Below are 24,194 nucleotides of genomic sequence, written 5' to 3'. Positions count from 1 at the left end.
CCCCCCCCCGATCATGGCCGAGTCCCCGAGCCGCTCCGGCAGCCTCCGGGTCCGCCGAACCCGAGGCGGGCCTTCGAGAAACTCGTCCGCCCGCTCCTCGGCCGCATGGGAGGACTACTCCTATCTCCACCCGGCCAACTTCCAACAGCAACTGCACCACAGCCTGCGCTCCGCCTCTTCGCGCTTCTCCCTCAACGAGCAGTTCGCCGCCACCCGACAAGAGTACGAGTTCGGCGACGACGACGCCTCGTCCATCATCGACCGCATGACCCTCGCCTCCGACCTCGCCGACGACAGCACCGTCGCTGCGAACACGCACGCCCCCGACCCCGACGCCCCCGACGGCGCCGAGGGGGACTACTACGACCTGATGTGCCTACCCAAGGACCCGTCCCTGACGCCCGACCAGATCCGGAGGGCCTACCACCGCTTGCTGCTGTACCTGCACAAGGACGGCCTGCCCGAGAACATGCACGGCGTCGCGCAGCCCTACTTCGACCAGGTCCAGAGGGGCTTCGAGACCCTGATCGACCCTCACCGACGAGCGCTGTACGATGCGACCCAGCTGAGAGACATGACCGGCGCGGCTGGCGCCCCTCTCGACGAGGACTACCGGTACGCATACGATCTATCACTGAAAGAGCAGCTGAGGCAGCGGGCGGCCGACGTCGTGCAGACGTCGTCGGATCTGGGCATCCGGTTCGATGCCTCCAAGGCCATCCGCGAGAGCTCTGCCGTTGCACCCTTGGATTTCACCCTGAGCCACTCCGTGACAGTGGGCCTTCCGGTGCTCGGCCGGATGGTCGAGAGGACAGCTTTGGCAGCGAGCCGACGCGCCGCCTCCTCGTCGAAGCGCGTGCCGTCCATTGCGTTCAACGAGCGTGAGCAGGCCGATGCCGACCACCACCCGCGGGAGCCCATGGTGTACCTGCCCCCGCCCCAGCTAACCCTGACCGGCTCGGTCTACGGCATCGTCGAGGAGATATACAGGGTTCCTCTGCCGCTGCTGGCGGACCGCTACCAACCACTGCTGCCCCTGACCATACCCCGGAAGCGCATCATGCAGCTCGCGGAGCAGCGCCCATGTCCTCTCATCAGTCTCAAATTCCGACAGGACATCGTCCACAGGACGGCCGAAGATCGCATCGCCAAGACGGCGGTCGAGGTCGAGAGCGAAGTCCTCCCGGAGTCGTCGCTGACGGCCAGAGTGTCACACCCGATTCATCTGCCCGACGACCCGAACCCGATCCTGCTGGAGGGCAGTGTGCGGTCCGGAAGGCCGTGGACGGGGGCGCCCCCTCGCGTCGGGGTCGGGATCCACCGCTGGATGGGTGCCGGGACGGCGTACGCGATCGCCGACAGCGGCGACTGGAGCGTCTGGCCCGGCGAGACGATCAAGTTCTTCACCGACTTCTCCCAGGTGAGCAAGAGCCAGCTGCTCACCGAGTTCCCCATGAAGACGTCCGCAAGCTTCGAGGTGGGCTACACGACGTCGCCGGAGCGGATGCCGTCCACGGGCCACGAAGACTCGCCCAGAGGAGAGTGCGGCATCCGCGGCCTCGACTGCGAGAACAGCGCCGGCAGCGACGGCTCGTGGACGGTCTCGGCCTCCCTGACGGCGGACACGGTGGCCGGCTACCTCAGGTACGGCCGCGACCTGCCGCTGCCGGGCCCCGGCCCCGCCAGGCTCGAACTGGAGCTGTGCTCCAACACCCTCCTGGACCGGTACGTCGCCGTCCGGAACCTCTGGACCGTCGGCCGGTTCTCCAAGCTCGGCCTCGAGCTCGGCGTAAGCCCGCACAGCATGCACCTCTCCCTGTACTGGTCCCGCCTCGACCAGCGCCTCAGCATCCCCGTCCTGCTCTCGCCGCGCGACGCCGTCCACAGCCCGTCGCTCTTGTTCTACGCGAGCGTGGCGCCCCTCGTCGCCTTCGCGGCGCGGCACCTCCTCCCGCGGAAGCCCAGGCGCGCGCCGCCCGCCGAGGTCGACCTGCAGGCCTATGTGGCGCGGAAGCGCGCCGCCGCCGACGACGTCGCCTCGCTGCTCGCGGGGGCCGTCGAGGCGCGCCAGCGCGTCGAGCGCCAGCGGGGCGGGCTCGTCGTGCTCAGCGCAAAGTTCGGCGTCAAGGACGGCGGCGGCGGCGGCGGCGGCAGCGGCTGGGCGGCCGAGGAGGTCGCGGACGTGACGCTCGCGGTGGCGGCGCTGGTGGAGGACGGCAGGCTGCGGATCCCGGCCGGCGTGCGCAAGGGGTCGCTGCTGGGGTTCTGGGACCCGGCGCCGCTGCGGCGCAAGGCGCTCCACGTGAGGTATCTGTGGCGCGGCAGGGAGAGCACGGTGGAGGTCATGGGGCGGGACGAGCTGGTCCTCCCGCCTCCGAGGAGGGACGCGTCGTGATTTGAAGGTTTTTTTTATTTCTATTTTTTATGATGATGAACACGTATTAGATGGCGGGGAGGGAGTAGCATTGTGGGAGTCCTTGGGGGGACGGGGTTGCATGGGAAAGGTGTTTTGCCGGTTTATATATCCCACCTCAGTCATTCCGATAGAACGGAAGAATATGATTCTCATATCACGGTGTCTCGTTATGTGGAAAATGGCATGTTGCTCACTGTCGGGCTTGCTAATTAGCGTCTTCATCCCCGGGGCATTTCTCCGAGGAACACATCTCCCAGCTGGGTCCCTCCTTTCCACCGCCATGCCGAAGGTCAATCGATTCCTTGGCTACTTTCCCGACTGACACCATTAAGAGAAAACAAAACGGCATTACATTGGCCTCTGCATGATTTCACATACCAGCTATCCGTGGCCGTCTTTCGCGGTGCGGACATGGGGCTCAAGGGAGCGAGTCTGACTGCAGGCGAGGCGGATGACTCATCTCTCGGTAAAGTCCTCGCTTTGCCGACGAGACCGGAGAGACAAGCTCGGGCCGCTTCCGAGAATCCGGGGCGCATTGGGCCCCCGCCTCCCCCATGAGGAAACCCTGGCGACCCACCCCGGCGAAACTGGCCTATCGGCATCTTGTCATTTCGCCGTCATCGGTGAGAGGCGCCCTTTCCTGCCTTTCTGACACATCCAAGGTCACAACAGCGAGTGAGTGTGTTCTCGGGCAGTAAAGGGAAAAAAACAACAACACACGAACGTTGGACTGCGAAACCTTATTCCGCCACGGTGTCTCTTTTTGTTCGCGGCATCGAGTTGAGTGCTCCCTCCCCTCTCCCGATGGCAGCATGCAACGAAACCCCGCCCAGCACTGAGGCCGGCAGCAGAAGCCCTTTGGAAGACGGGCCGCTGCCGCCAATCAAGTCGACCGCGTGAGCCCCTTCGAGCAGCCGTTTTCCTATTCTCTGGGGTCCTTTTTTTTTTTTTTTTTTTTTTTTTCCCTTTTTTTACTGACGAGCGTTTGAGCGCATAGCTGTCGCAGATGTCATTCGAGAAAAGTCAAGTGTTCGGGCGACCAGCCCTGTCGAAACTGTCGGCAAGCCGGGAAGGGCACCGAGTGCACGTACCCGCGCCGCAACAGACAGGTCAAGGTCAGGCAAAGGTAAGTTTTGAACGAAGAATCGTGTTCCCCCCGATTCGCACTGGCTGCCTAAGCTTACGCGACATGATAGTTATATCGACGGGCTTCTGGATGAAATACAACGGCTCAAGAGCCAGGTCGCCCGGCACACCTCGTGCTCCACGTCTGCGCAAGACGATGTCGTCGCTCAGGGCAGCCGCGCCGGCAACAGAGCAATGACGCCGTTGTCTGGTCGGGGTAACGACAACGAAGAGGCGGCGACGGCGAGTGCGGCTCTCGAAGTGAGGCCGTGGTTCATCAACGCAAACGTCTTCCGCACGCCGATCCTGATCGGAGAGGTCGCGGACGCCGCATTCTCAACCCGCATCCGCCAGGTCATCTCCGACCCCTTTTCTCTCCAGCCCCGGCACATGCTCCGGGTCAACTACGCGCCAGACACGGAGCTGATGTCCCTCGTCAAGTCCGAGATCGCCTGGCCGACCCCGTCGAGGTCCCGCTTCCTGGTCGAGGTCGCGCTCAAGTACGTGAGCCATCGCTACCACGTCGTGCGCCGGAGTCTGGTCATGGAAAACCTGGAGCAGAGCATCCACAACCCTTCGTGGGGCGATCTCATGCTCAGGTCCAAGCTGTGGGCGCTGTTCGCCATAGGGGAACTCTACTCGACGAGGTCCATCCCCTCCGAGAAGGAGTTCCCCGGCATGGCTTATTTCGCCAAGGCGTCCAGGATACTAGGTGTGCTCGATGAGCGTCCCGGGACAGATTCCATCGAGATTATGCTCCTGCTGGTGAGTCGCGACGGAGCCGTGACTGTATCAGTTCTGACCTGCGCCAGTCCTTTTACTCCCTGGCCCTGAACCGGCGGTACAGCGCCTTCGTCATGTCCGGCACGGCGATGCGCATGGCCATCGTCATGGGGCTGCACCTCAACATCCCCGAGTCTCAGCTTCGCGACCCGGACCTCCGCGAACATCGCAAGCGGCTGTTCTGGACGACGTACATCTTCGACCGCGTCTGGGCATCTAAACTGGGGCATCCGACCGCCATACAGGACAGCGACATCGGAATAGACTTGCCGTCGGAGCCGGTTGCGAGCCAAACATTCGGTGACGATTTCGGCGACACGGCCTATCGTATCGCCAGTCTGCGTCTGGCAGCGCTCGTAACAAAGACTGTTCGCTCGATATATGGCCAGCGCAACCAGGGAGACGCCACCCTCTCAACCAGGGTGCAGCAAGCCCTGAAAGATCTCCGTTCATGGGTGGAAGACCTGCCAAGCCACCTGCGAATCGACAACGCGGGCACGGAACCGACATGCATCTCTCTTCATCTCTCCTTTAACCAGGTACGCACACCTAGAACCCCCCCGGCGAAACATCCGAGACGCTGCTGACGATCCCCCCCCCTTTACACAAGTGCGCAATACTAGCAACGCGTCCGATACTGCTCCACATCCTCCGCACAAAGGTGGCCGCGTGGCCGTCCGAGTCCCCGGTGGCGGAGACGCAGGTGCCGGCGAGCGCAGTCACCCTGTCCGAGGCCTGCGTCCGCTGCGCGCGGCACTCGGTGCGCCTCCTCACGGACTCGTGGATCGACGGGTCCTTCGCGACCTTTGACTACTTCTACACGCAGTACCTCTTCTCCGCGCTCACCATCCTCGCCGCCTCGAGCCTGCTCGGCGGCCCGGACGCCCGCGGCGACAGGGAGGCCTTTGAGGAGTCGGCGCGCTTCCTCTCGCAGCTCAGGGACGCCGGCAACTTCGCCGCCCAGGAGTACTGCCACCACGCCGACGTGCTGCGCGCCGAGCTCGAGAGGTTCCACGCGAAACGGACGGGCCTGCCCGGGCTCGCGTCAGGCCCGGAGGGGCCAAGTGCCGGGCTCGGCCTCCGCTCGGTGCCTCCGCAGTCCGGCCCGGCGATCCCCGCGCACACGACGGCGGGCATGGCGCTGGCGGAGCCGTCGCTGGAGGAGCTCCTGGCGCAGCCGGTCTTGGATCTGCAGTTCTTGGAGGCGTCCTTCTACGACGACCTGCAGGGGCTGTATTGGCCCGATTTCAGCGCGGAGAACTGGGACACTTGGGCTTCGACCTGAGAAGCCTGTGACGCCCCGGTCCCGTAGTGCCGGCCCGTGTCGGTATTGATAACATGTGTTTTTCTGAGAAACCTCAAATCGTTCATCTTCATCGCTTCCGAGGATCATTTAAACTTTTTTTTTCTTTTTTCTTTTTACAAAAAGAAAAAACCAGTACCCATTTCTTGTATAACCTCAATACAAACTCGCAGGACCCGTTATACCGCTTCCCTCTCTTCCAGATAAGCCTGAAACAGCCCCAACAAAAATGAAGTGCTTTGTAAGTGCTACCCCGAAAACCGTTCCGCCGAATTCAAGCATCGAATGCGCAGTCCATGCCGCCCTCACTGCGCGTGGTAGGCGTTGCCCGGCGCCTCGTGAACTTTGGGCATCGGGGGCACTGCTGACAGCTCCGACTGGGTCTGTGGGAACGAAGCTCCGGTATGTGTCGCGCTCAAGGGCGTAGGCGACGCCTGAGGGTAGTGGTTCTGCTGCTGGGGCTGGGCGGGGGGTGGTGTGAATGTCGGCTGCGGCACGGAGACTTGCTGCTGCTGATGCTGCTGGGGGGCGACCTGGTTGATGTAGTTCACATCATGCTGCACATACGGAGGAGCGTTTTGGGCCTGGTGGGCCTGGTTCGGGCCGGGCTTGAAGGTCGTGGCGACCTGCACCCCGTCCTTCTCGGGCACGGCGTTGTTGGCGACAACGGGGGCGGCAGCGGCATAGAACCCGACCGGGTTGCAGTGGAGCCCGGCCTTGCGGTGCCGATGAAGCATGACGCCGTGGATAGACAGCGACGTGATGAAGAGGGCGCTTGCGACCGTGTCAGCGGTGTTTCCCTTGCAGCCGGCGTGCTCAACGGGGAGGGGGGGAAGGGGACTTACAATTCGAGCCCGCCGATTCCGGCCGCGGCAGCCATGCAGGCGGAAAAGATGACCCCGACATCCGGGATGTCCGAGTTGTAGTAGCGGCCGTAGTAGGAGTAGGAGCTGCCGAACAAGTACCCGACCTGGGTGGCGAGCAGGGCGAAGGAGCACAGCCAGAAGAAGAGGAGGAAGATGTCGAGCGCCAGGACCGCCCAGTAGTTGTAGGCCTTGGGCGAGCTGAACTCGGCGACGATGAGCCAGACGGTGACGACCATGGTCGAGAGCGACTGCGGGCGTGTAACATACGGTTAGCCGGGGAGCGAGCGAGCAAGCGCGAACATCTGAGGCGGAACCTCCCTGCCTCCTTTCCCACTTACAACGAAGATCATGAAGCAGTTCCCGTTAATGGGCGCAACAGAGATGCCGAACGCGCAGAGGCCCGTGACGATGACGGCGAGCACCAGCTGGACGATTCTGAGGGCGATGAACCCCTTGGGGTAGAGCGGTATGTGCTCGCGTCCCGCGACCCTCTGGCGAGAATACCTTATGTCGTTTTCCATTGCCGCCAGCGTCTGGAGCGAAAAGTCGTGTGTGATGGTAGGGGGGGGCTAGACGTGCGTTAGGCAGAAAGTAAGAAGACCAGAGCAAAATCCCCGTTGAAGAGAAGCAAAAGGGCTGGCGATGGCGTGAGGTGTCCAGCAAATATGCGCGTATGACAGCGGAAAAAAGTACGGCATCTAATTCTCCCCCTTTTAAGGGACCCCCTTGGTCTTTTCTATGCCTGGCCCCCTCCCTGTGCCAACGGGACAAGATTGGCAGCACAGAATGCCTTGAGCCCGCCATCCGTAAAAGACGCCACGAAAAGCTGCCACGGGAAGCCGTCCATGGGGGGTTCCCTACACCCAAGTTGCCCAGAGTTGCGTCCGTGGCTTCCAGGGCTAGATCTCGTGGCTGGCGCGGCGTGGTTCCCCAGACCTTGGAGACGGAAGCCGAGTGCTGTGTAGGCGCGCTTTGGAAAAAGCCACACACGATGCTAGTCCCGGAATCATGGGAGATGTATGCACAATGTCTGGGACCGGTCGAATAGTTCAACGCATAGTTCGCGGGTCCTTAGGGCTTTTGGGCGGCGAGAACCAAAAAGAGGTTCGATCCGAGAAAGCTTGTTGCAAGACACGGAGGGCTGTGACGGGGGAGCTAAGGAATCAGCAGCAGCAGCGGCAGAACAAACGGTGCATTAGCGCCAATAGGGCCGCTTAACGTTCTTGCAACGACGGGGTTTTGCAGGTAACCCAGCTTTGGACTGTTGTTTGTAGGGGTTTCATTGTACCTGCAAATGCAAGACAGCAGTAGCGACTGCGGCTGAAGACTGCGGCTAACGCTACGGCCTAGGGACAAAAGAAAAAGTGCTTGAGCTGCCGTATCAGCTGGCTCTCATTGAGAGATGTGTGTCTGTGGGGTTGGGGGCAGAGGCAGACGAGGAGGTGAGACAGGCATATTCGAGAGGGTTCCGCGGCCGGCTTAGCTGCGCAGCCCTGCACTTTCTTCTTTGTCTTCGATTCCCAACGCCCGTGTAGACCCAAGAAGCTTAGAACTCTCCAGCCGAGGGGTTTCGGTCCGAAATGAAGATGGTGAGTGTGCAGGCACCACATCAGAAATGACAAGGAAGACCCCTCTGAACCCACACATCCCCCAATATATGGCCAACTACAGCGCATTTCCTCGGCACTTCTGCCTTGATCATGTCTCTCGGATGAGAGAGAATCTGCAGCCATGTTGTAAAGTAGGTAAGTCTGGACAAGAACCAGCCCCTCCCCCAGCGACTCACTTGCGTGCCAGCGGGTTCGTTCAGACCATCTCGCGTAATTCGACGACCGCTTTCCCTTGGAGCGAGCCCACAGCGGAACTGTTGCCGTTGCTATATTCCATCTGCCTGCCCACACGATGATCATTCCGCCGGATGGAGAACCTCAGCGGCTCAGCCGCACTGCCACTAACCCCAAAATCGACCAACACCGAAAGCCACAGGCGCAGAACGCTTGGCCGGATCCTGATCAGCTCCTTGAAGGTGGCCGGGAACGAATGATTGTGGGTTTCAGGTAATTTCGAACCGAGTATCCGTACACCTTGGACAAGACCTTGGGGTGGGCGCTACATCTTGGGGCGTTCGTAAGGGCATGTTTACAGACAACACGGCAACAAAGAGGGTTTGTAGGCCCGCGATACAATTAGCAACCTCATAACAGAGATATTACGAGACCGAAGAGAGATGTTGGACTTGGTATACGGATTAATAGATGTACTGGGTTTATTGTTGCCCAGTGACACTAAGAAGCAATATTACGCGTTATCAAAACAGAGTTTGAATACTGTGAGGGGAGATCCAGACACTACCATAGAAACGTTCCCAGAAGAGACACACGACAGACTACTTTGACATTCAGAATTGTCTTCATGACAGATTGCTTAGCACTAGGCTAGTCAACGAGTTTTCTGAATAATGGAACACGCCATATTGAGTGGAAACAAGGGAAACCACTCAGCAAATCCATCAGACAATGGTTGCCCCAGAGTCATACACGGTGCTTAGTTGCCCGGAGAACCTAGGTCATTCCGACTTCATATTCGAACCGAAAGATGATGAAGTTACGGGGTGCGGAGAAGGGTTGACAATGGGAGAATACAGACAAGCTCTGGTATTACAAACCATGGAAATCTAGCCGGATCTTAACAACACTATGGGAGCTCGAGAATTTCCATAGACCAGAGCATGGGTCCGATGTATGTGTATGACTTGCTGCTAACCGGGATCCGTAAGTGATGCATCTGCTAGAATTCACACACTGCTGACTGCTCTGCCAGGGCTACTGCACGGCAGCTATTCTGGTTCATGAGTGGTCGACCTCCACACAGGTAAAGTGATTGTCCACGTGTGACCGCGCTGATATCGTCCAGCATAAAGAAGCAACAGCTCGATTTGGCGTAGGGAAGACAAGTTTAGGAAACCCAGGAAGAGGAGGAATCTTGTGCTCTGAGATCTGTACTCGATGTTTACCATATAACAAAAAAGAAGAATGCTGTTTCGACTGAACAATAAAACGTGAGTTGAGGCTGGCTACTTCAGTAATCGAGTATGTCGTATCAGCGATACCTAAAACGTGTGGCGGTTGGTCTCTTACGAAGGGCGGCCGACCTTCCCAAACCCGGTCTCGACGCAGACTCTCTGAAGCTGGACATCGCCTCAGTAGCCAGCTCGAAAGAGAGAATCGACACCAATCAATCATGTGAGCCCGTTTGATTTCGTGTAAACCTTTCTACGAGGAAAAAAAAAAAGCCGACGTCGCGGCTGGGTATCATATCCTCCCCCCGGACCCTCGGGGGTAAAAACCTTTTTCACTTCCTCACCCCCATCAGGCCGCGCTTCAGGCCAGCCTGGCTCAGTAGGTCCACGTTCTGCGGCAGGTCAAAGTCTCCCCTCGCCTCGAACCAGAACAGCATCTCTGGTTCAGGGCCTGTGGGCTTCGGCGGCTTCGCCTGCTGCTGCTGCTGGCCCTGCCCGGACATGGCGACGTCGCCATCCCCCGCGCCTTCCTCGTCGCTCTCCTCTTCATCGTCATCGTCCTCGTCGTCCTCGAGGCTGCGTTTCAGCCCCGTCCTCACGTTCTCGACGCCGCGCTCGCGCTCCTCCGCCGTGTAGACGTCGCCCGCCTCCTCGAGGACGTAGCGCTGCACGCGCTCTACGGTCCAGTCACGCACCCCGCGCCAGACCTCCTCAAGACCGGCCTCTCCGCCGCTGCCGCTCCCTGACGCCGATGCGCGCAGCTCACTCGTCACCTCGCGCCCGCGCTCGACCCACTCCTCGACGCCCGGCTCGAGCTTCTTGCGGAGAAGCTGCGTGAGGATGTTCTCGTGCACGCGGCCCGGGTACGCGACGTCCGGGAACACGTGCAGGTGCTGGAAGACGTGGGTGTTCTCCGTCAGCGTCTCGAGGAGGGACTGAAGGTTGCGGAGGAGGATCTGGGATTGCGCCTGGAGGGATGATCTGGAAAGGGGGCCCATGGTTAGCCTGACATATCTCGCGGTTTCTTTTGTGAGGCTTGTTGTAGACGATCCGACACAGAAAATAGAGGAAGGTGTGGTAGGAGTAAGGAGTTAGAAGGATGGTGGAGTGCAACTCACGGCGGCGGAAGGGGGTTGCTCTTCAAGACGTCAATCTTCAAACCCTGGATGCTGTTGGAGAGCTGGAACAGGCGCTGGCGCGTCTGCTCAATCGCCTTGAACTCATCGGCGGAGATGCCGAGCGCATTTGGCTTCTCCATGGCCGCGTGTTACTGTCTAGGAGGCCAGCGGGCGACGCGATGTGGAAGCTTCGATCGGTGGGAACCCGTCGTCCGGTGGGGGGGGGGGGGGGGGGGGGCTCTTCTCAGTCGCGACCGACGCGCCAGAGTCACGTTTTCGGGGTTGAGGTTGCCGCAGATAGAATATTTCGGCAGTGATTGAGATAGTTTGCGACGTGGAATGGAGGGGGGGAGTCGGGTCACTCGTTTGCGAAGGCCCGGAGCTTCGCGATCGTGGGTGGGTTTTGGGGGTTTGAAGTTGAGGTGCGGTTCTAAGAAGCTTCGACCCCCGTCGGGGACGTGACGTTCTAGAAAATCGGCCTGTGGGGTTAAGTGGGGCCCGTCGGGCTCCGCTCTACGCAGTCTGAGCTCTGAGCAGTGCCCCCGCCATCGGTCGGCGCATTCCTGTGAAGCTTGCTGTAGAGGGGGAGCAGGGGCCATGCGGGACGGGCATCTGCGGACTACCTCAAGGGGGATCGACAACTGCTAATCAGGGAGAGCTGGACAGGGACTGTCGTGGGAAGGGCTCAGCAATCAGTCGTCGGAGTATTATTGTGTACCTGTGCGACCTTAAGAGGAACCGGTCCGCCTTGTATATGTACCTTACTTCAGCAATCAGTCACACTACTGAGAAGCAACGGGCCACAATTGGCTTCTCTCGTACATGCTTCCATCCAATGGCGTTCGTGATGTGCCTAATAACACAACAACTATGTCATCAGATGAAGCCAAACAAAGTCTCCATTTCTCGATAGTCGCATACCGCAGTGATCTCGTGGCCAGCTAGGCTTGTGGGCAATGCAAATTGGGGGGTCCCCCCCCGCGAACAGTTTCACTCTCAAGGCGGCACACGGTGGCAAGGTGTTGGTAATAGTTTCTCCCCAACTTTTAGGCCCCACTGTCGGCGACCCTATCAAAACATGCTATGCAGAGGGCCTCTGATCCATCAGGTGGCTATGCTTCAAACGCAATGAATCGCAATGCCGATATCTGCAACAACAACAACAACAACAACAACAACAACAACAACAACAACAACAACAACAAAAGTGAAATGCGTGTTGAAATCCTGACCGAATGCCCCGGACGCCGTCGTGAAAATGCGTTTCGCAAGGTTCATCATCATAAAAGTGTATAGATCGAAAGCCCTTACTGGCCGTGTGACCCAGCCTGGCCGTAAACTCTTTGACTGTTCGTCGCTCTGTCGACTTCCCGGCCGTACTTGTCTACGGGAGGGTAACGAGCGCGCCGCTCGAGATCATCGAGAGGGATCTGCGAGCGGATGTACCTTGGGGATCGTTAGATGCTGGCTCTGTCTTGATTGGGAAAGCTTGACTTACTTCATTCTGCCGTCATCAACCGGGTCGTAGTCCCAACTGGTGAAAGTTCCTTGGGTGAGAGCTCCCCATACCAGCCGACGCTTGCGCTGAGACTGCAGGACCTGCTCGGTGATGGCGTCAAAGTCCCACTTGGCCTTCGTCTCGGCCGTGTACTCCTCGAGCTTTGCCTTCGCTTCCTCCCCCAACAACTTCCCGGAGATGGCCTTCTGGGATGCCAGGTTGATCAGCTCCAGGGGATCGTGTTCAAGGTTGAACAGTTGAGTACCGTCGACAGGGCAATGAATGAACTTCCAAGGGCCCTCACGAATCATCACAAGCGGGCTGATGGTGCCCTCGCCCGTGTACTCGGCGTAGATCTTGTCGTGGCCCGTCCTGCCCTGTAAGTGAGGCAACAGCGACGTGCCGTCCATCGGCAAGCCAGGCGCGGGCTTCGTACCAACCAGATCGCAAAGTGTCGGAAGGATGTCGAGCGTTGACACATTCTTGGTCACGCGGTGAGGCTCGAACTCGTGGGGGTGGCGGACAAAGAGAGGAACTCTGACAGAGGACTCAAAGTAGCTCATCTTGTACCAAAGCCCACGCTCGCCCAGCATGTCACCGTGATCGCCGCTGAAGACGATGATGGTGTTGTCGTCAAGACCGCACTTCTTCAGAACGGACAGAAGCCTGCCAACGCAGTCGTCGACGTAGCTGACGGAGCCGTAGTAGGCGCGGCGGGCTCGCTTAATCTGCTCGTCGGTGAAGTCGTAGTCCCATAGGTCGCAAACCTTCATGAGACGCTTGCTGTGGGGATCTTGCTCCTCCTTGGGGATGCGGACCTTGGGGAGAGCGATATCAACATCCTCGTACAGGTCCCAGTATTTGTCCTCGATTGTGTAAGGGTCATGAGGGTGAGTCAAAGAGACGGTAAGAGCGAAAGGGCGCTTTTCAGGGCCCTGGCGGACGTGGTCGTAGAGGAACTGTGTCGACCGGTACATGACCTCCTCGTCGTAATCCAGCTGGTTGCTTCGCACGCAAGGGCCGGCCTGGAGGATGGAGCTCGAGTTGTGGTACCACTCGAGACGAGTGTCGGGCTCATCCCAGTTCACCACCCAGCCGAAGTCGCCCGGGTAGATGTCGCTGGTGAGACGAGTTTCGTAACCGTGTAGCTGGTCGCCGATGAAGTGCATCTTGCCGGCCAAGGCCGTGTGGTAGCCCTTCAAGCGCAGGTAGTGCGCGTAGGTCGGAACCTCACTCGAGATTTGGCTGGCATTGTCGTATGCACCGATCTTCATGGGAAGGAGGCCGGTGATCAAGCTCATGCGCGAGGGTGCGCACAGCGGCGAGGGGCAGTAAGCCGAGTCAAACTGGACAGACTCGGCGGCAAGAGCATCCAGGTTTGGCGTCTTAATCTGGGACTCGGGGTTGTACATCTTCAGCTGGGGTGCAGCCAGCTGGTCAGCCATGATGAAGAGAATGTTGGGCTGCTTCGCGCTGGTTGCGCCATTGCCGTTGGTCGGCTTGCTGTGAGCAGGCTGCGCCACAGGCGATGAGGGAAGGGAGTTGAGATCGGGAGCCATTGTGCTCTCAGGCACCAACAACATGAGCAAGAGATAAGTTGTCTTCAAAACTCAAGAGGGCCAGCCACCGACGATTTGGAAGTTTCCTGCGTGGGGCGTGTGGTGACAGGAAGGTTCCTTTGTAGTGATAGGCAGGAAGGCGGTCTGGCAGGTTATGAAGGAAGGGGTTGGTTGGTGTGTGCGTCGAGGGTGATAATGAGCAACAATCAAAGTTTATACGTGATCAAAGACAACGCAACGATCGACCAGCAATGTGTGTAAGGGCAGGCACAATCAGCTAAAACTCTAAGGCAACGTAGTGATAAAAAGAGAAAGACCGGATCAGAAAGTATGCGGGAGAAGTTGTCCTTTAAGAAAGTGTGCCACGGGAGGGAGCAGTGACGGGGGGTAAAGAGAGAAGGGGAGATCAGTCCCATCCGTCTCGACTCCCGGCGCCCCATGGAGCCCGATAGGAAGCGACGACGGAACGACGTGGAGAAAGAGACTGAGGAAGCAAAGGTAAGGAGCGACGGCCAAACGGGGTAGACCGTATATATGCATATATATGCATATAGTAAAAGGCAGGGTGGTCTCTTGAGTTCCCCAGGTAAGGATACCCCAGATAGCCATTGCTTATGTGTACACCCCTCCCTGGGTGACCCACCATCACCTCCCAGCTTGGCGGATCTTGTTCCAGTTCATGCAATAACACGGGGCCCTGGATAGGAGGGATACACCAGCCGGAGCCCGCAGTCCACGAAAATCGAGATCTCCTTATCCAGCCAGGTAATGAAAGGAACGTGGTTTTGGGCCGCCGGCCAGACACGCCTTCCCAGTGTCCCGATGTTCTTTGGCCAAAGCACTGGTGGATTGGATGGATGACTCTTTTACTTCCTCGACCTTCTTCTCCTTTCGCTAGTGTAAATGTCATCCATCCATCTACGCCACTACGCATACACCACCGACACACGGATACCAACACGCCACCTGACTAGTTTGCTCCTCAATCGCCTAGGAAGCGGAGGTCGTCGCATGTGTCAAATATGGCGTTTTTCGATCGGTCAATGGCGAAATCATACAAGCGGAGCAACACTCCGCCATTCATTTACCTCTTCCAGGTCGCTCGCATCCAACGTCTTGTTTCGCATCCATGATCGTCGTGCGGACATCTTTGCACCATAAGAAGCCCTACGTTCCTCGTTGGTTTCCACTTATCGTCAGTTCGCAATTTGCTCCTTGTCAATGTGGTTAGCCTCCTATGGCTATATCGATGATTAGATGGCGGTGTGAACAACATCGCCGCCACATGCGATAATCAGCGACAATAACAACGAGAAGAACGGGCGGCTAGACTTTCTAGAACGTCGAGCATGGATTGGCCTGCCCCGTGCCTCTCGCGTGATCAGTGGTCGGACACTCTGGAGCACGAACAGCATTCGTTATGCTTCGAGGAGGAATACAGATTTGTTTTCCCTCGCCTTTTCCCTGCTAAACGGACCCCTGGACCCCGACGGCTAAACCGCAATCGCCCTCTTGCATATTCGCATGTACCCAAACACCAGGCCTCAACCTGCATAAGCGTCATCCAACCCTGCCAGGCTTTCCTCCGATTAGCTGTAGCGGTTGCGAGCTTGACATGCCACAGCAATCAATTTTCCTGGGCGACGGTCAGTCGACGGAGTGAATTCCACCCCACCGTACTCCGTACACGCGACAAGATTACGGAGCACTCCGCTCACGTTTTAACCACATTTCCACAGATAAGGACGCGAAGGCCGGGCAAAGGACGAATAAATAAGATCAGTCTCAAGCGAGAGATACTGTGCATCAGCAGACCACGTCTCCAAGGTGGTGGTCTAATACTACACGTGCATCTACAGACACCCTAGCCTACGCATGCAGGACAAAGACACCAGCAGTTCGGTTACAAATTGAAGCGAATGGGGCGGATCTCCATAATCCAGACGGAAACGAATGCAGCAAGGAACTTATTGGAGTCCGCAGCCGCTGATCTGTCGCCTCGTCTCGGCTTACATTCAGATTCCCACAGCCCGAGCTGATGCCTGGACAATTCTACCGAGCTGTTTTCCTTTGGGGGTTCCGTATTCTACGGCTAGATCTTCAATTTCACAGTTTCCACCACCAAAAGGACATCATGATGGCGTCCACCTCCGTCCTCAAAGCCGCATCACACCCCGCATTTGCGGGGTTACCCTCCTGGAGGCCGGTCACGCCATCGGCATAAGTTCTTATACTCCGGGCGTGGCTTTCACCAAGGTTTGTGTGCTTCATCATCCACGGGCCACTGGCGCACGTACCAATTTCCGCAACAGTCTCCTCATCACTTACCGCCGGCCTTATGGCCCCAGCTCCGGCCAAACCGCAATCACATCATCGCACTCCAGTATTGCTTCATCAGCTAGCAGCGGGTATCCAGGTCAAGTCGTCGTTTCACTCGCAACTAACCCGGCGATTAACGCAGCATCATCACCGCATCTGTCTTTTTTTCTTCTTTTTTCCAGGCTTACCATCCGAGGTCCCAGCAAGGGCGCGAGGATCGAATCTGCCCGACGATCCGTCCCTCTTCTCCCGCCTACCCGCACCGCCGCTTTCCATCCCTCGTGTGCTTGGTCAGCTTCCATGTTGTGTGTCAGGCTAGCAAGCCCATTCTCTTGCAGAGTCGTGACACGACCCTCGCTGCACATGAACGGTCATCTGACGACACATCACACACAACCCGTTAAGTGCATCGCAAGGGTTTGCTCCAGCACAGCAACACCACGTCTGAACCTGCACCCTAACCCCAGGCCCAGCATTAAATCACATCTCATTATGACGAGCTGAGACATGCCCAGGCCCCCCTCAACACAACATCACGCTCGCCAGCGCACCAACCAACAGCGAACAACAAATCAACCTTCCCTCGTCGAGAAGGCTGACAAGATGTGCTGCAAACCAATATATTGCTCTACGACGAAAAGAAACCGCACTACCCTCTCTGCCTTCATGTTATCAGGTGTGGGATCTTGCCCTTCCAACCACACCGGCAACCGCACCGGCAACCGCACCGACAACCGCACCGGCCGGGCCGCTGCTCGTTCCATCACAGACATGATAAGTGAGTAGGCCCCGGCCGCCCCGCCATGGGAAAAGGCGCTGCGAATCGGCCGTCGTGAGTTGTCATCGATGATCGGCCAGAACATTGCATCGAGCTGCCTGTCTAGCCCGTATTGGCCTTCTCGCCCTCTTGGTCTTGCTGGGCACTTCCTCGACATCTGGCGGCAAGGAGCCGCAACACATTGATTCATCCATCCATGCCCCTTTGCCAATGACTATCAAAAACCTGATAGCAGCATAACGCCCGCAGCACGCGCACCCCTCTTTCTAGTCAAGTCTGTATAGTTTCACGTTCCCTGCCCTGCCCTCCCCTCCCCTCTCTTTCTTCCCGCTCGAGGCCTCTCGTTCCTTTGGTCCCCAAAGTCTCAAATAACCTCACATGACTTGAGATGGCGTTTCGCCGTTGGCTCTTGGCAATGCCCGTCCCGCGGCTCCCGAGGTTACACAACGCCACGCCGTCCGCAAGGCTACCTTCTGTCTCTCCTGTGGTTTGCCAAGCATAGCTTGCGGGCACGTCGTCTACCGTCGGCATAGTCGACATAACATGTCCCTGACACACGAGAAACCGGGAGGCACAGGACGAAGAAGAAGAACAAGAAAGCGTTCGACAATGCGGGGCCGCATCATTGAAAAGTTGATTAAAAAAAAGGCGACTACTAAAAAAGACCTAACGTAGAGGGGAATCTCTTATGCAACCCTTTTCCCCCGCCGCATCTCCCAAAGACTCCCCCCCGCTCCTCATCCGTCGTTTGAAATCCCGAGTTTCCCTACTTTTTGGAGGGGGAGGGGGGGAGGGGAGCAACAGCAGCAGCAACCCTTCCCCAGGGAAGGACGGCTGCTCTGCTCACCCAACGAATGCTTTGTTATTGTTGTTATTGTTGTTGTTGTCGTCGTCGTCGTCCTTGTTATCGTAGTCGTCGGTGTTTGCTCATACATACTCCCCACAAGCAATATTCTCCTAATTGATTCCAGTTTTCGTTTTACCCCGCAATGCAATATCGAAGAGAAGACGGAAACGACGAGAGAGAGGGAAAGAAGGCCTTTACCTGGCCCGAGGAACATCCCGTCTCATGCATGCCGGAGAGGGTGAAAAATATCCCGCACGCCCCGCCCACCGTCCCGTCAAAATCCATGTCTCATGTACCCTTCATTCTCTCGCCTCACGCCGGTTTGCTTCATCTTTTTTCTCTCCCCCCTTCTCTTACTGCGTGCGGTAGAACTTCTTGTACAGAAGATGCAGCAGCAAGTTGACGTTCAGCTTGAGGTTCCCTTCGAAAAGGTTCATGAACTGGTGAGCCTCGAACTGTGCCTGTAGCAGATCCTCGATGGGTATTTCGGCGCTGGCGCCTGGCATCTGGATGTGGCCGCGGGACCCCTCGAGGGAGAAGACGCCCACTTCGTCGCAAGAAATGGTGAGGTTGACCCTCTCCCAGTCGGTGACGCCACTCCACCCGACGACCACGCCTTTCTCCGCGAGAGCCCGAGCGCTGTATTTGTAGCTGCCAAACTTGGGGACCCGCCCGGTACGCTCCAGTTCACGCTGGTGGTTGTACTGCTTGGTGAACGGAAGCAGAAACCGTTTCTTCCTATAATGACGAGATTTAGTCAGCTTATGGCGACACACATTATAATGTGAGGAAATGGGGAGGGAAGACCCATCCGGGGTCCGAAAGGGTGGGAGGGGGAGGCTCAATGGAGTTTGATAGACTTACCCTTTGTTCTTCTGTAGCGTCGCCATGGCCGACTCGATGTAATCGTCATAGCTCTTGCGTTGCTGCTCGAGGTACTTGGCTTTCTCGTGCAAGTTGGAAAGAGTCGACCGGACACCCTCCAGTTCGCGCTGCCGCTGCACGCGTCTTCTGCTCTTGGTTCTGATGTCGAGAGCGATGGCGTTGAGGATGTCCTGGTAGTAGTTGTGCTTGGAGATTCTGCCCATGTGCTCCAGTCTCAAGATGTTCTCCAGAGCTATCCGCTTCAGGTCGTAGTATGACATCCGCGTCACGTCCAGCATGTTGGCGTCCGAGTACGCGCCTCTAGTGTTGGCGTCCTTTGTGAAGTCGTCGTGCAGGACTGCCCGCCACTTGTGCTCGTCTTCAGGGTTGATGGGCTTGACAAGGATTTCCAGGAGATTGGCGCCCGTCTGTACGCGAATAATGTAGAGGATGCATCGCTTCGTCTCCATGAAGAGGGCCTTAACCTCTGCTTCGGGGTCGTCAACGTCGTGCAGCTTCGGCGTGAGATACATTTGAATGTCGGATGACCCCGCGGCGAGCATTTCGTTCTCGTTGTTCTTGGCACTACCCAGGTCTTGCAGGATCTCCCGGAGGACATCATCACGGTTGGGGCATATCGTCGGGAGATCGCCAGCAACCAGGTTGTGGATGGCAAAGATGTCCGTCATCTTGATGTATAGGGTGGGCTTGTTCTTGGAATACAGATCGTTGAACTCGTCAATGTCGAAGTTGCGCTCGGCATCCGGGACCGAGATGAGCTCGTGGGTGATCTGAGCAAGTCGCTCCATCGAATCGCCCACGAAGGCGTTCAGTGGTTGCAGGTAGATGTTTTCTCCGCCAAATGGTCTTCCAGACGCGATCTGACCGAGTACCTTGGCGACCTCGCCCAGATTACGCTTCTGGAGAGGGCTCAGCTGTTTCTCTATAACGCCAACGTTCTCGGGGGCAATGACAGCGGGTTGCATGTAAAAGCGCCAGAGCCAGTTCGTGACGATCTGGAGCAGGTGGTGCTGGGGTTCCTTCTTGAAATGTTGGCAGAGAGCCTCGAATAGCTGACGGCAAAGGAAACGGAGACCGTAGGGCATCTTCGGAAGGAGATCCTCCAGAGCCAGCAAATACTGGTCGCAAATCTCTCTGAGGTCGCGAAGATGGTCGATGAAGAGGTCCCGGGTCTCTGGGTCCTTGATGGCCATCTCTCTGGGAACATCCAAGGGGCGTCGGCTGGGACGGCCGGTCCGCAGTTCTTCATTGTTGATGGCTGCTCTGTAGATTTGTAGAGGGTCGCTTTCGAGATCAAGGGCCGGATCCTCGACGATATTGTCTCGCACGATGGGACCAAGAAGCTCTCGAAGGTACTTCCGATCGCGAGGGGATCGTGTGTAGTTAGCCAGGAGCTTGGTCCAGAAGAAGTTGCCTCGCAGGTAATCCTGCAAGCTTCTGCTGCCCTCAATCTCCTCTCGCATGGACCGGGCGAGGAGCTTGAGGAGGTAGTACTCCTCACGACGCTTCTGAGCGTACCCGAACAGACCCATCATCAGGTGTTCAATTCGCTTGCATTCCTTCTCGGGGGTGCCTTGTTCGCGGATGCGCTTGAAGAGACGTGCGAGGTATTGGGGTTGTGTCTGGAGGTTGAAGAAGAGCTGCTGGTACGATTCCAGCTTCTTCCGTGAGCTCTTGTTCAGAGCCTTCAAGTCAAAGTGGTTGGTGGACGATATTGACGAGTTCGCCAGAAGACCGATGGAGTGCCCGCCGTAGTTGTTCTGGTGTCTGATAACCTCGTCCAGGGTGATCTTGTTTTTGACGAGCAGCGCAATCTTGATGTCTAGCTGGTCGATGTATTGCTCCAACATCTCGTTCTGGCGAACTTGCTGGACCACCGTCTTCCGCATTCTTTCGAACTCCATCTCCTCGTTAAAATCGAAGTCGCTATCGTTCAGGAGATGGACAAAGTTCTTGACGGCGTTGACTGGCGGGTTCTTGCCGTGAGTGAGACTCTTGTACGCGTCTCCTTGGATCTTGGCGCGAACGAGGCTCTGGATCTTGACGACCTTTTGCATGTTTTCGTCAAAGTACCGTTTCTTCTCTTCGAACTTGGCTCTGACAATAAAGGCCTTAGCAGCAGCCTGCATTTCGGTGATGACGCTCTCTTCTTCTTCAAGATCCGAGATGAGGTTGAAGACGTCTCCTCTCACCATCATGGCGCGTGCAAGTCCCTGAAGCTTCTCAATCGCTGGAGTGTGGGACTCGAGCTCTCTGAGAAGCTCTGCATGTTGCCGGCGATGCTGGTAACCACGAATGCGCGCCTGGAGTTTGGTGATCTTCGGCTCGGCACGAGACAGAGCGTCTTGTTCGGAAGCAACGCGGCGTCGCTCCATCATTCCGCGGATGAGAGACTGAAAGTCGATGAAAACCGCCTCGTAGCTGCTCAACTCATCAAGCATCTCGGAAACATCGCGGCGAACGGCTGCTGCTCTGGCGTGTGCTTGGAGTTGCTCCACCTCGGTGACGTGCTTGGCGAGCTCTGCCTTTGTGGCCGAGACCCCGAGGCGCACTGCGTTGCCTCGAGCGGCTGCTTGAAGATTTTCAATTTCGGGAGTGTGCTGAAGGAGATCAGCTGTCGTTGCAGCGACCCTATCGCGAAGTGATTTGCCTCGGATCGCGGCTTGGAGGCTCTCGATTTCGGGTGTATGTTGACCGAGTTCCGCCCTAATAGCACCGACTTCGGTACGAAGCGACTGGCCTCGGATCACTGCTTGAAGAGCGGTCCATTGCGGCGCAGAGCCTTGGAGATGCCCTTGTTCCCGCGAAATCTGATCTCTAGTCAGCAGTGCCCTGGCAGCAGCCTGGAGCCTGATTATGCTATCGGCCTGTTTGTCCAGGAGGTAAAGGTCATCGGCAACACGTCCTCTCAACAGCATTCCGCGGACAGCAGCCTGAAGACTTTGAACTTGTCCAGATGTTTGTACCGTTTCCTGCTGTTGGATTACGAGCTCCTTTCGGACCAAGAACCCCCTAAGTGCTGCTTGGATTTTGCGAACAGGTCCAGCATGACGGGCCAATTGAGATCTCTTGTCCCGTACCTCATCGCGGACCTTGTTGGCCCTAAATATACTTTGGAGCTCCAAGATATCGGGTTCCAGCATCCTCCACATGCGCTCCTTGTTGGCCATTCTGTTTCGGATGAGGAATCCGCGAGCAAGACTCTGCAGGTCAACCGCAAAGCGTCTCATCTGAAGCCGATAGCCAATGACTTGACGAGTGAAATCGGCTCGGATGCGCGATTGCAGATCAATGAGCGCCTGTTCAACGTCCCACAGCTGCTGCATGGTGTCTCCCAGGCGCATTCGCACCATGGCTCCACGGGCTTGTGCCTGAAGCTCAACAATGGACGCCTCGTTCTCACCCAATTCACGGTCGATCCTCTCCTCCTCGGTCTCTTCGGGCTCCGGGGTTGCGGGTTCGACGCCGAAGTCAGCTCCCATGTTGCCGAAACTGGGCATGTTAGCTCCGAGTTTATCGAGACCCTTTTGCATGGCTTCGAGCTCGTGGTGCTCGAACTCAAGCTGTCCGACAAGGTTACCAATGCGGAAGTCGACTATGCCCTTTCTGAAGAGAAGCCAACTCAAAGCATGGATACAGTGGATGACTTTGGGAATGTTCTTCTTCTCGTATAAGTCGATAAGTTCGAACCTGAACAAGTCTGGGAGTTCGACTTCGTCCAGGTATCTGAAGAAGATGGCGATGTTGTCGGAGTGTCGGAATTGCAGTTTTTGATGCCGGAAAATGCGAAATCTTCTGTCAGGGTTGAGAGCCTCGACCACCTCGGCGAGCGTGACTCCATCACGAAGGGCCTCCTCCAGCTCAACGATGGGAGGAATCGCCCTGTGAATGATATCCTCTATCCATTCCTTTGCTTCACCGATATGGCAGAGGTATTCGTAGGCCTGGAGAAACTGACGCTGTTTGTCCATCCAATTCCGCCCTTCCCAGCCATATCCGCCGGTGCGCTGGCCAGCGCGAGTTGTGTTGGGTTGGCCTGCCCTCTGCAACCTGCGACGGCCCCTCAGGCCTACCACTTCTTGAGCTGGCGCTGTGATTGCAAAGTCATCAGCAGATTCGGACTGAGCAAGTTTGGATAATGTGCGCAGCTGGCTTGTCGAAGATCTGCCCAGCTTCTCTAGGTCCGGACGGGCAAGTGCCGCGGAGTGCACAGCGGAAGGGGGTTCATAGGCGTGGGGCAGGGCCGCGCTTCCACGGCTGACAGAGTCGGAACGGGGGATGAACATCGAGTTGGGGCGGATTGTCAGAGTTCGTGACAGCGGAGTCGGAGACGTGCTGCCGTCGCGTTGGGCGTGTGAGAGCTTGCCACTGTCAACGCTCTGGGTGCGTTCATGGCGGTAGGTTGAACGAGGCGGCGAAGGAGTTGAGGGCGTCGTCGTCGGCAGGGTGGCAGTGGCACGGGATGGCGACGCGGGAGCTTGGGGGAGTGGACGGAGCGACTGCCTAGCCATGGAGTAGATGTTGTTGTCCTGTTCTCTCTTGTGGTCTTGGTTCTCGCCTCCAAATGAGACTTTTTGCAGCCGTGAGCCATCGCTTTTGCCCCTCTTATGAGAACTTGGTAACGAGTAGCCGCTGGAAACTGAAGAGAGTTGAGTGCTTGCTCTGCTGTTTTCGGAGTACAACGAGTACCCCGAGGAAGCAATGGATGATGTGGTAGAGGACTGACGGTTGAGGTTGCTGGGGTAATCCAGGGTATGCGACTGTCTGAGAGGGTGTGGTCGGTGCGACATGGTGGGCGGCGATGATTATGATACCGGAGGCAGCCTGCAATCGAAAATCTGTGGGCACAGGAATTCGAATGACAACATTAGGGCGCCTTTGTCGGACGTCGATGGTAGTGGTATGTAGCGAGACTGATTAAGGTGGACCTCGGGGTCTCGTTCTTCTATGATGCTCGTAAGGGTCTCTCGACAAGACAAGCAAGCAAACGTCGGGGTAAGATTCGAGGCGGCGCGCTCGGCGGTACGTCGAAAATGCGGGTGAAGAATGGGGTGGTTGGGGGGGGGGCCTCGAGACGCAACAGGAGCGCGCGCTGCGCAAACGAAACAAAAATCAAAAGAGGTTCGACAACAGCGAGGAAAACGAGGCCGACGACAAGGGCAATGATGATGATGATGAGAAGACTATTGCGGCGGAATATTAACAATGAACAGACAGACAGCCCACTTCACGCCAGTGCAGCCACTGCCATTCAAAGCGCAGTCGCAATCTCGTCAAAATGGACCGGGTGTGGGTGGGATGTTGGGTCGATGGAGGGGAGGCGAGGGGAGGGGGGACAGTGGGAGGGAGTCGGGACCTGTTAAGGCAGTTTGTTTGTTTACTGCTGCAAGTGGGAAGCGGCAGCAACCAGCCCAGCCCCCTTGCAGCCAGGGTACCTAGGAAATCCGGGTGGCTTGTGGCTCACCCAGGGTGGCCCCTGCGTCGCACCCGCCCGGCTTCTTCAAAATAAGTGGGTACTAATGCACCCAATCTTCCGTTGCACGGCCCTCCGCCCCCTCCGCCCGCCTCCGCTGTCCGTCAATTGGACTGTCGTCCCGTTTTCTCTGGGCCACACGCTCCCGCGGAGGGCTGCAACCCAAGAAAAGTCAACAAGACGATGACCCGGTGAGGCCCAAAGC

At 57.5% G+C, this 24,194-nt stretch overlaps 9 protein-coding genes across 9 annotated transcripts; 4 read left to right on the top strand and 5 right to left on the bottom strand.

The window, feature by feature from the left end:
• Positions 1 to 13: 13 nt before the first annotated feature.
• Positions 14 to 2,395, top strand: LY79DRAFT_587468 (DnaJ domain-containing protein; the record flags this gene model as incomplete). Its single annotated transcript, XM_060560774.1, has 1 exon — positions 14 to 2,395. One exon carries the CDS (start codon positions 14 to 16, stop codon positions 2,393 to 2,395), a length of 2,382 nt encoding a protein of 793 aa, XP_060418251.1.
• Positions 2,396 to 3,220: 825 nt separating this feature from the next.
• Positions 3,221 to 5,609, top strand: LY79DRAFT_587467 (fungal-specific transcription factor; the record flags this gene model as incomplete). Its single annotated transcript, XM_060560773.1, has 5 exons — positions 3,221 to 3,312; positions 3,414 to 3,542; positions 3,613 to 4,306; positions 4,354 to 4,863; positions 4,935 to 5,609. The coding sequence occupies 5 exons, from the start codon at positions 3,221 to 3,223 to the stop codon at positions 5,607 to 5,609; spliced, it is 2,100 nt and encodes a 699-aa protein (XP_060418250.1).
• A 323-nt stretch (positions 5,610 to 5,932) lies between these two features.
• On the bottom strand, positions 5,933 to 7,014 carry LY79DRAFT_508051 (uncharacterized protein; the record flags this gene model as incomplete). The annotated part of the gene is made up of 3 exons (XM_060553889.1): positions 5,933 to 6,401; positions 6,473 to 6,741; positions 6,832 to 7,014. 3 exons carry the CDS (start codon positions 7,012 to 7,014, stop codon positions 5,933 to 5,935), a joined length of 921 nt encoding a protein of 306 aa, XP_060418249.1.
• A 761-nt stretch (positions 7,015 to 7,775) lies between these two features.
• LY79DRAFT_386275 (uncharacterized protein) lies at positions 7,776 to 8,706 on the bottom strand. The gene has a single exon (XM_060552904.1). The coding sequence runs from the start codon at positions 8,401 to 8,403 to the stop codon at positions 7,840 to 7,842; it is 564 nt and encodes a 187-aa protein (XP_060418248.1). The 5' UTR covers positions 8,404 to 8,706; the 3' UTR covers positions 7,776 to 7,839.
• Positions 8,707 to 9,784: 1,078 nt separating this feature from the next.
• On the bottom strand, positions 9,785 to 10,850 carry LY79DRAFT_541705 (mediator of RNA polymerase II transcription complex subunit 8-domain-containing protein). The gene is made up of 2 exons (XM_060556951.1): positions 10,631 to 10,850; positions 9,785 to 10,493 (listed from the first exon to the last, which is right to left on the bottom strand). Exons 1-2 carry the CDS (start codon positions 10,768 to 10,770, stop codon positions 9,845 to 9,847), a joined length of 789 nt encoding a protein of 262 aa, XP_060418247.1. The 5' UTR covers positions 10,771 to 10,850; the 3' UTR covers positions 9,785 to 9,844.
• Positions 10,851 to 11,937: 1,087 nt separating this feature from the next.
• LY79DRAFT_507742 (choline-sulfatase) lies at positions 11,938 to 13,687 on the bottom strand (the record flags this gene model as incomplete). Its single annotated transcript, XM_060553859.1, has 2 exons — positions 11,938 to 12,076; positions 12,129 to 13,687. 2 exons carry the CDS (start codon positions 13,685 to 13,687, stop codon positions 11,938 to 11,940), a joined length of 1,698 nt encoding a protein of 565 aa, XP_060418246.1.
• A 1,162-nt stretch (positions 13,688 to 14,849) lies between these two features.
• Positions 14,850 to 15,762, top strand: LY79DRAFT_386255 (uncharacterized protein). The gene has a single exon (XM_060552903.1). It carries the CDS (start codon positions 15,037 to 15,039, stop codon positions 15,553 to 15,555), a length of 519 nt encoding a protein of 172 aa, XP_060418245.1. The 5' UTR covers positions 14,850 to 15,036; the 3' UTR covers positions 15,556 to 15,762.
• Positions 15,302 to 16,544, top strand: LY79DRAFT_386217 (uncharacterized protein). Its single transcript, XM_060552902.1, has one exon. The coding sequence runs from the start codon at positions 15,641 to 15,643 to the stop codon at positions 16,508 to 16,510; it is 870 nt and encodes a 289-aa protein (XP_060418244.1). The 5' UTR covers positions 15,302 to 15,640; the 3' UTR covers positions 16,511 to 16,544.
• A 1,440-nt stretch (positions 16,545 to 17,984) lies between these two features.
• Positions 17,985 to 23,306, bottom strand: LY79DRAFT_666734 (GTPase-activator protein for ras-like GTPase; the record flags this gene model as incomplete). The annotated part of the gene is made up of 2 exons (XM_060563270.1): positions 17,985 to 18,369; positions 18,496 to 23,306. The coding sequence occupies 2 exons, from the start codon at positions 23,304 to 23,306 to the stop codon at positions 17,985 to 17,987; spliced, it is 5,196 nt and encodes a 1,731-aa protein (XP_060418243.1).
• Between the last annotated feature and the right edge of the window lie 888 nt (positions 23,307 to 24,194).

The sequence above is a fragment of the Colletotrichum navitas genome, assembly GCF_030913465.1.
Source record: "Colletotrichum navitas strain CBS 125086 chromosome Unknown LY79scaffold_8, whole genome shotgun sequence".
Lineage (NCBI taxonomy): Eukaryota > Fungi > Ascomycota > Sordariomycetes > Glomerellales > Glomerellaceae > Colletotrichum > Colletotrichum navitas.
Note: the sequence above shows the minus strand (reverse complement) of the source record. Positions and strands in the feature narration are given on the sequence as shown.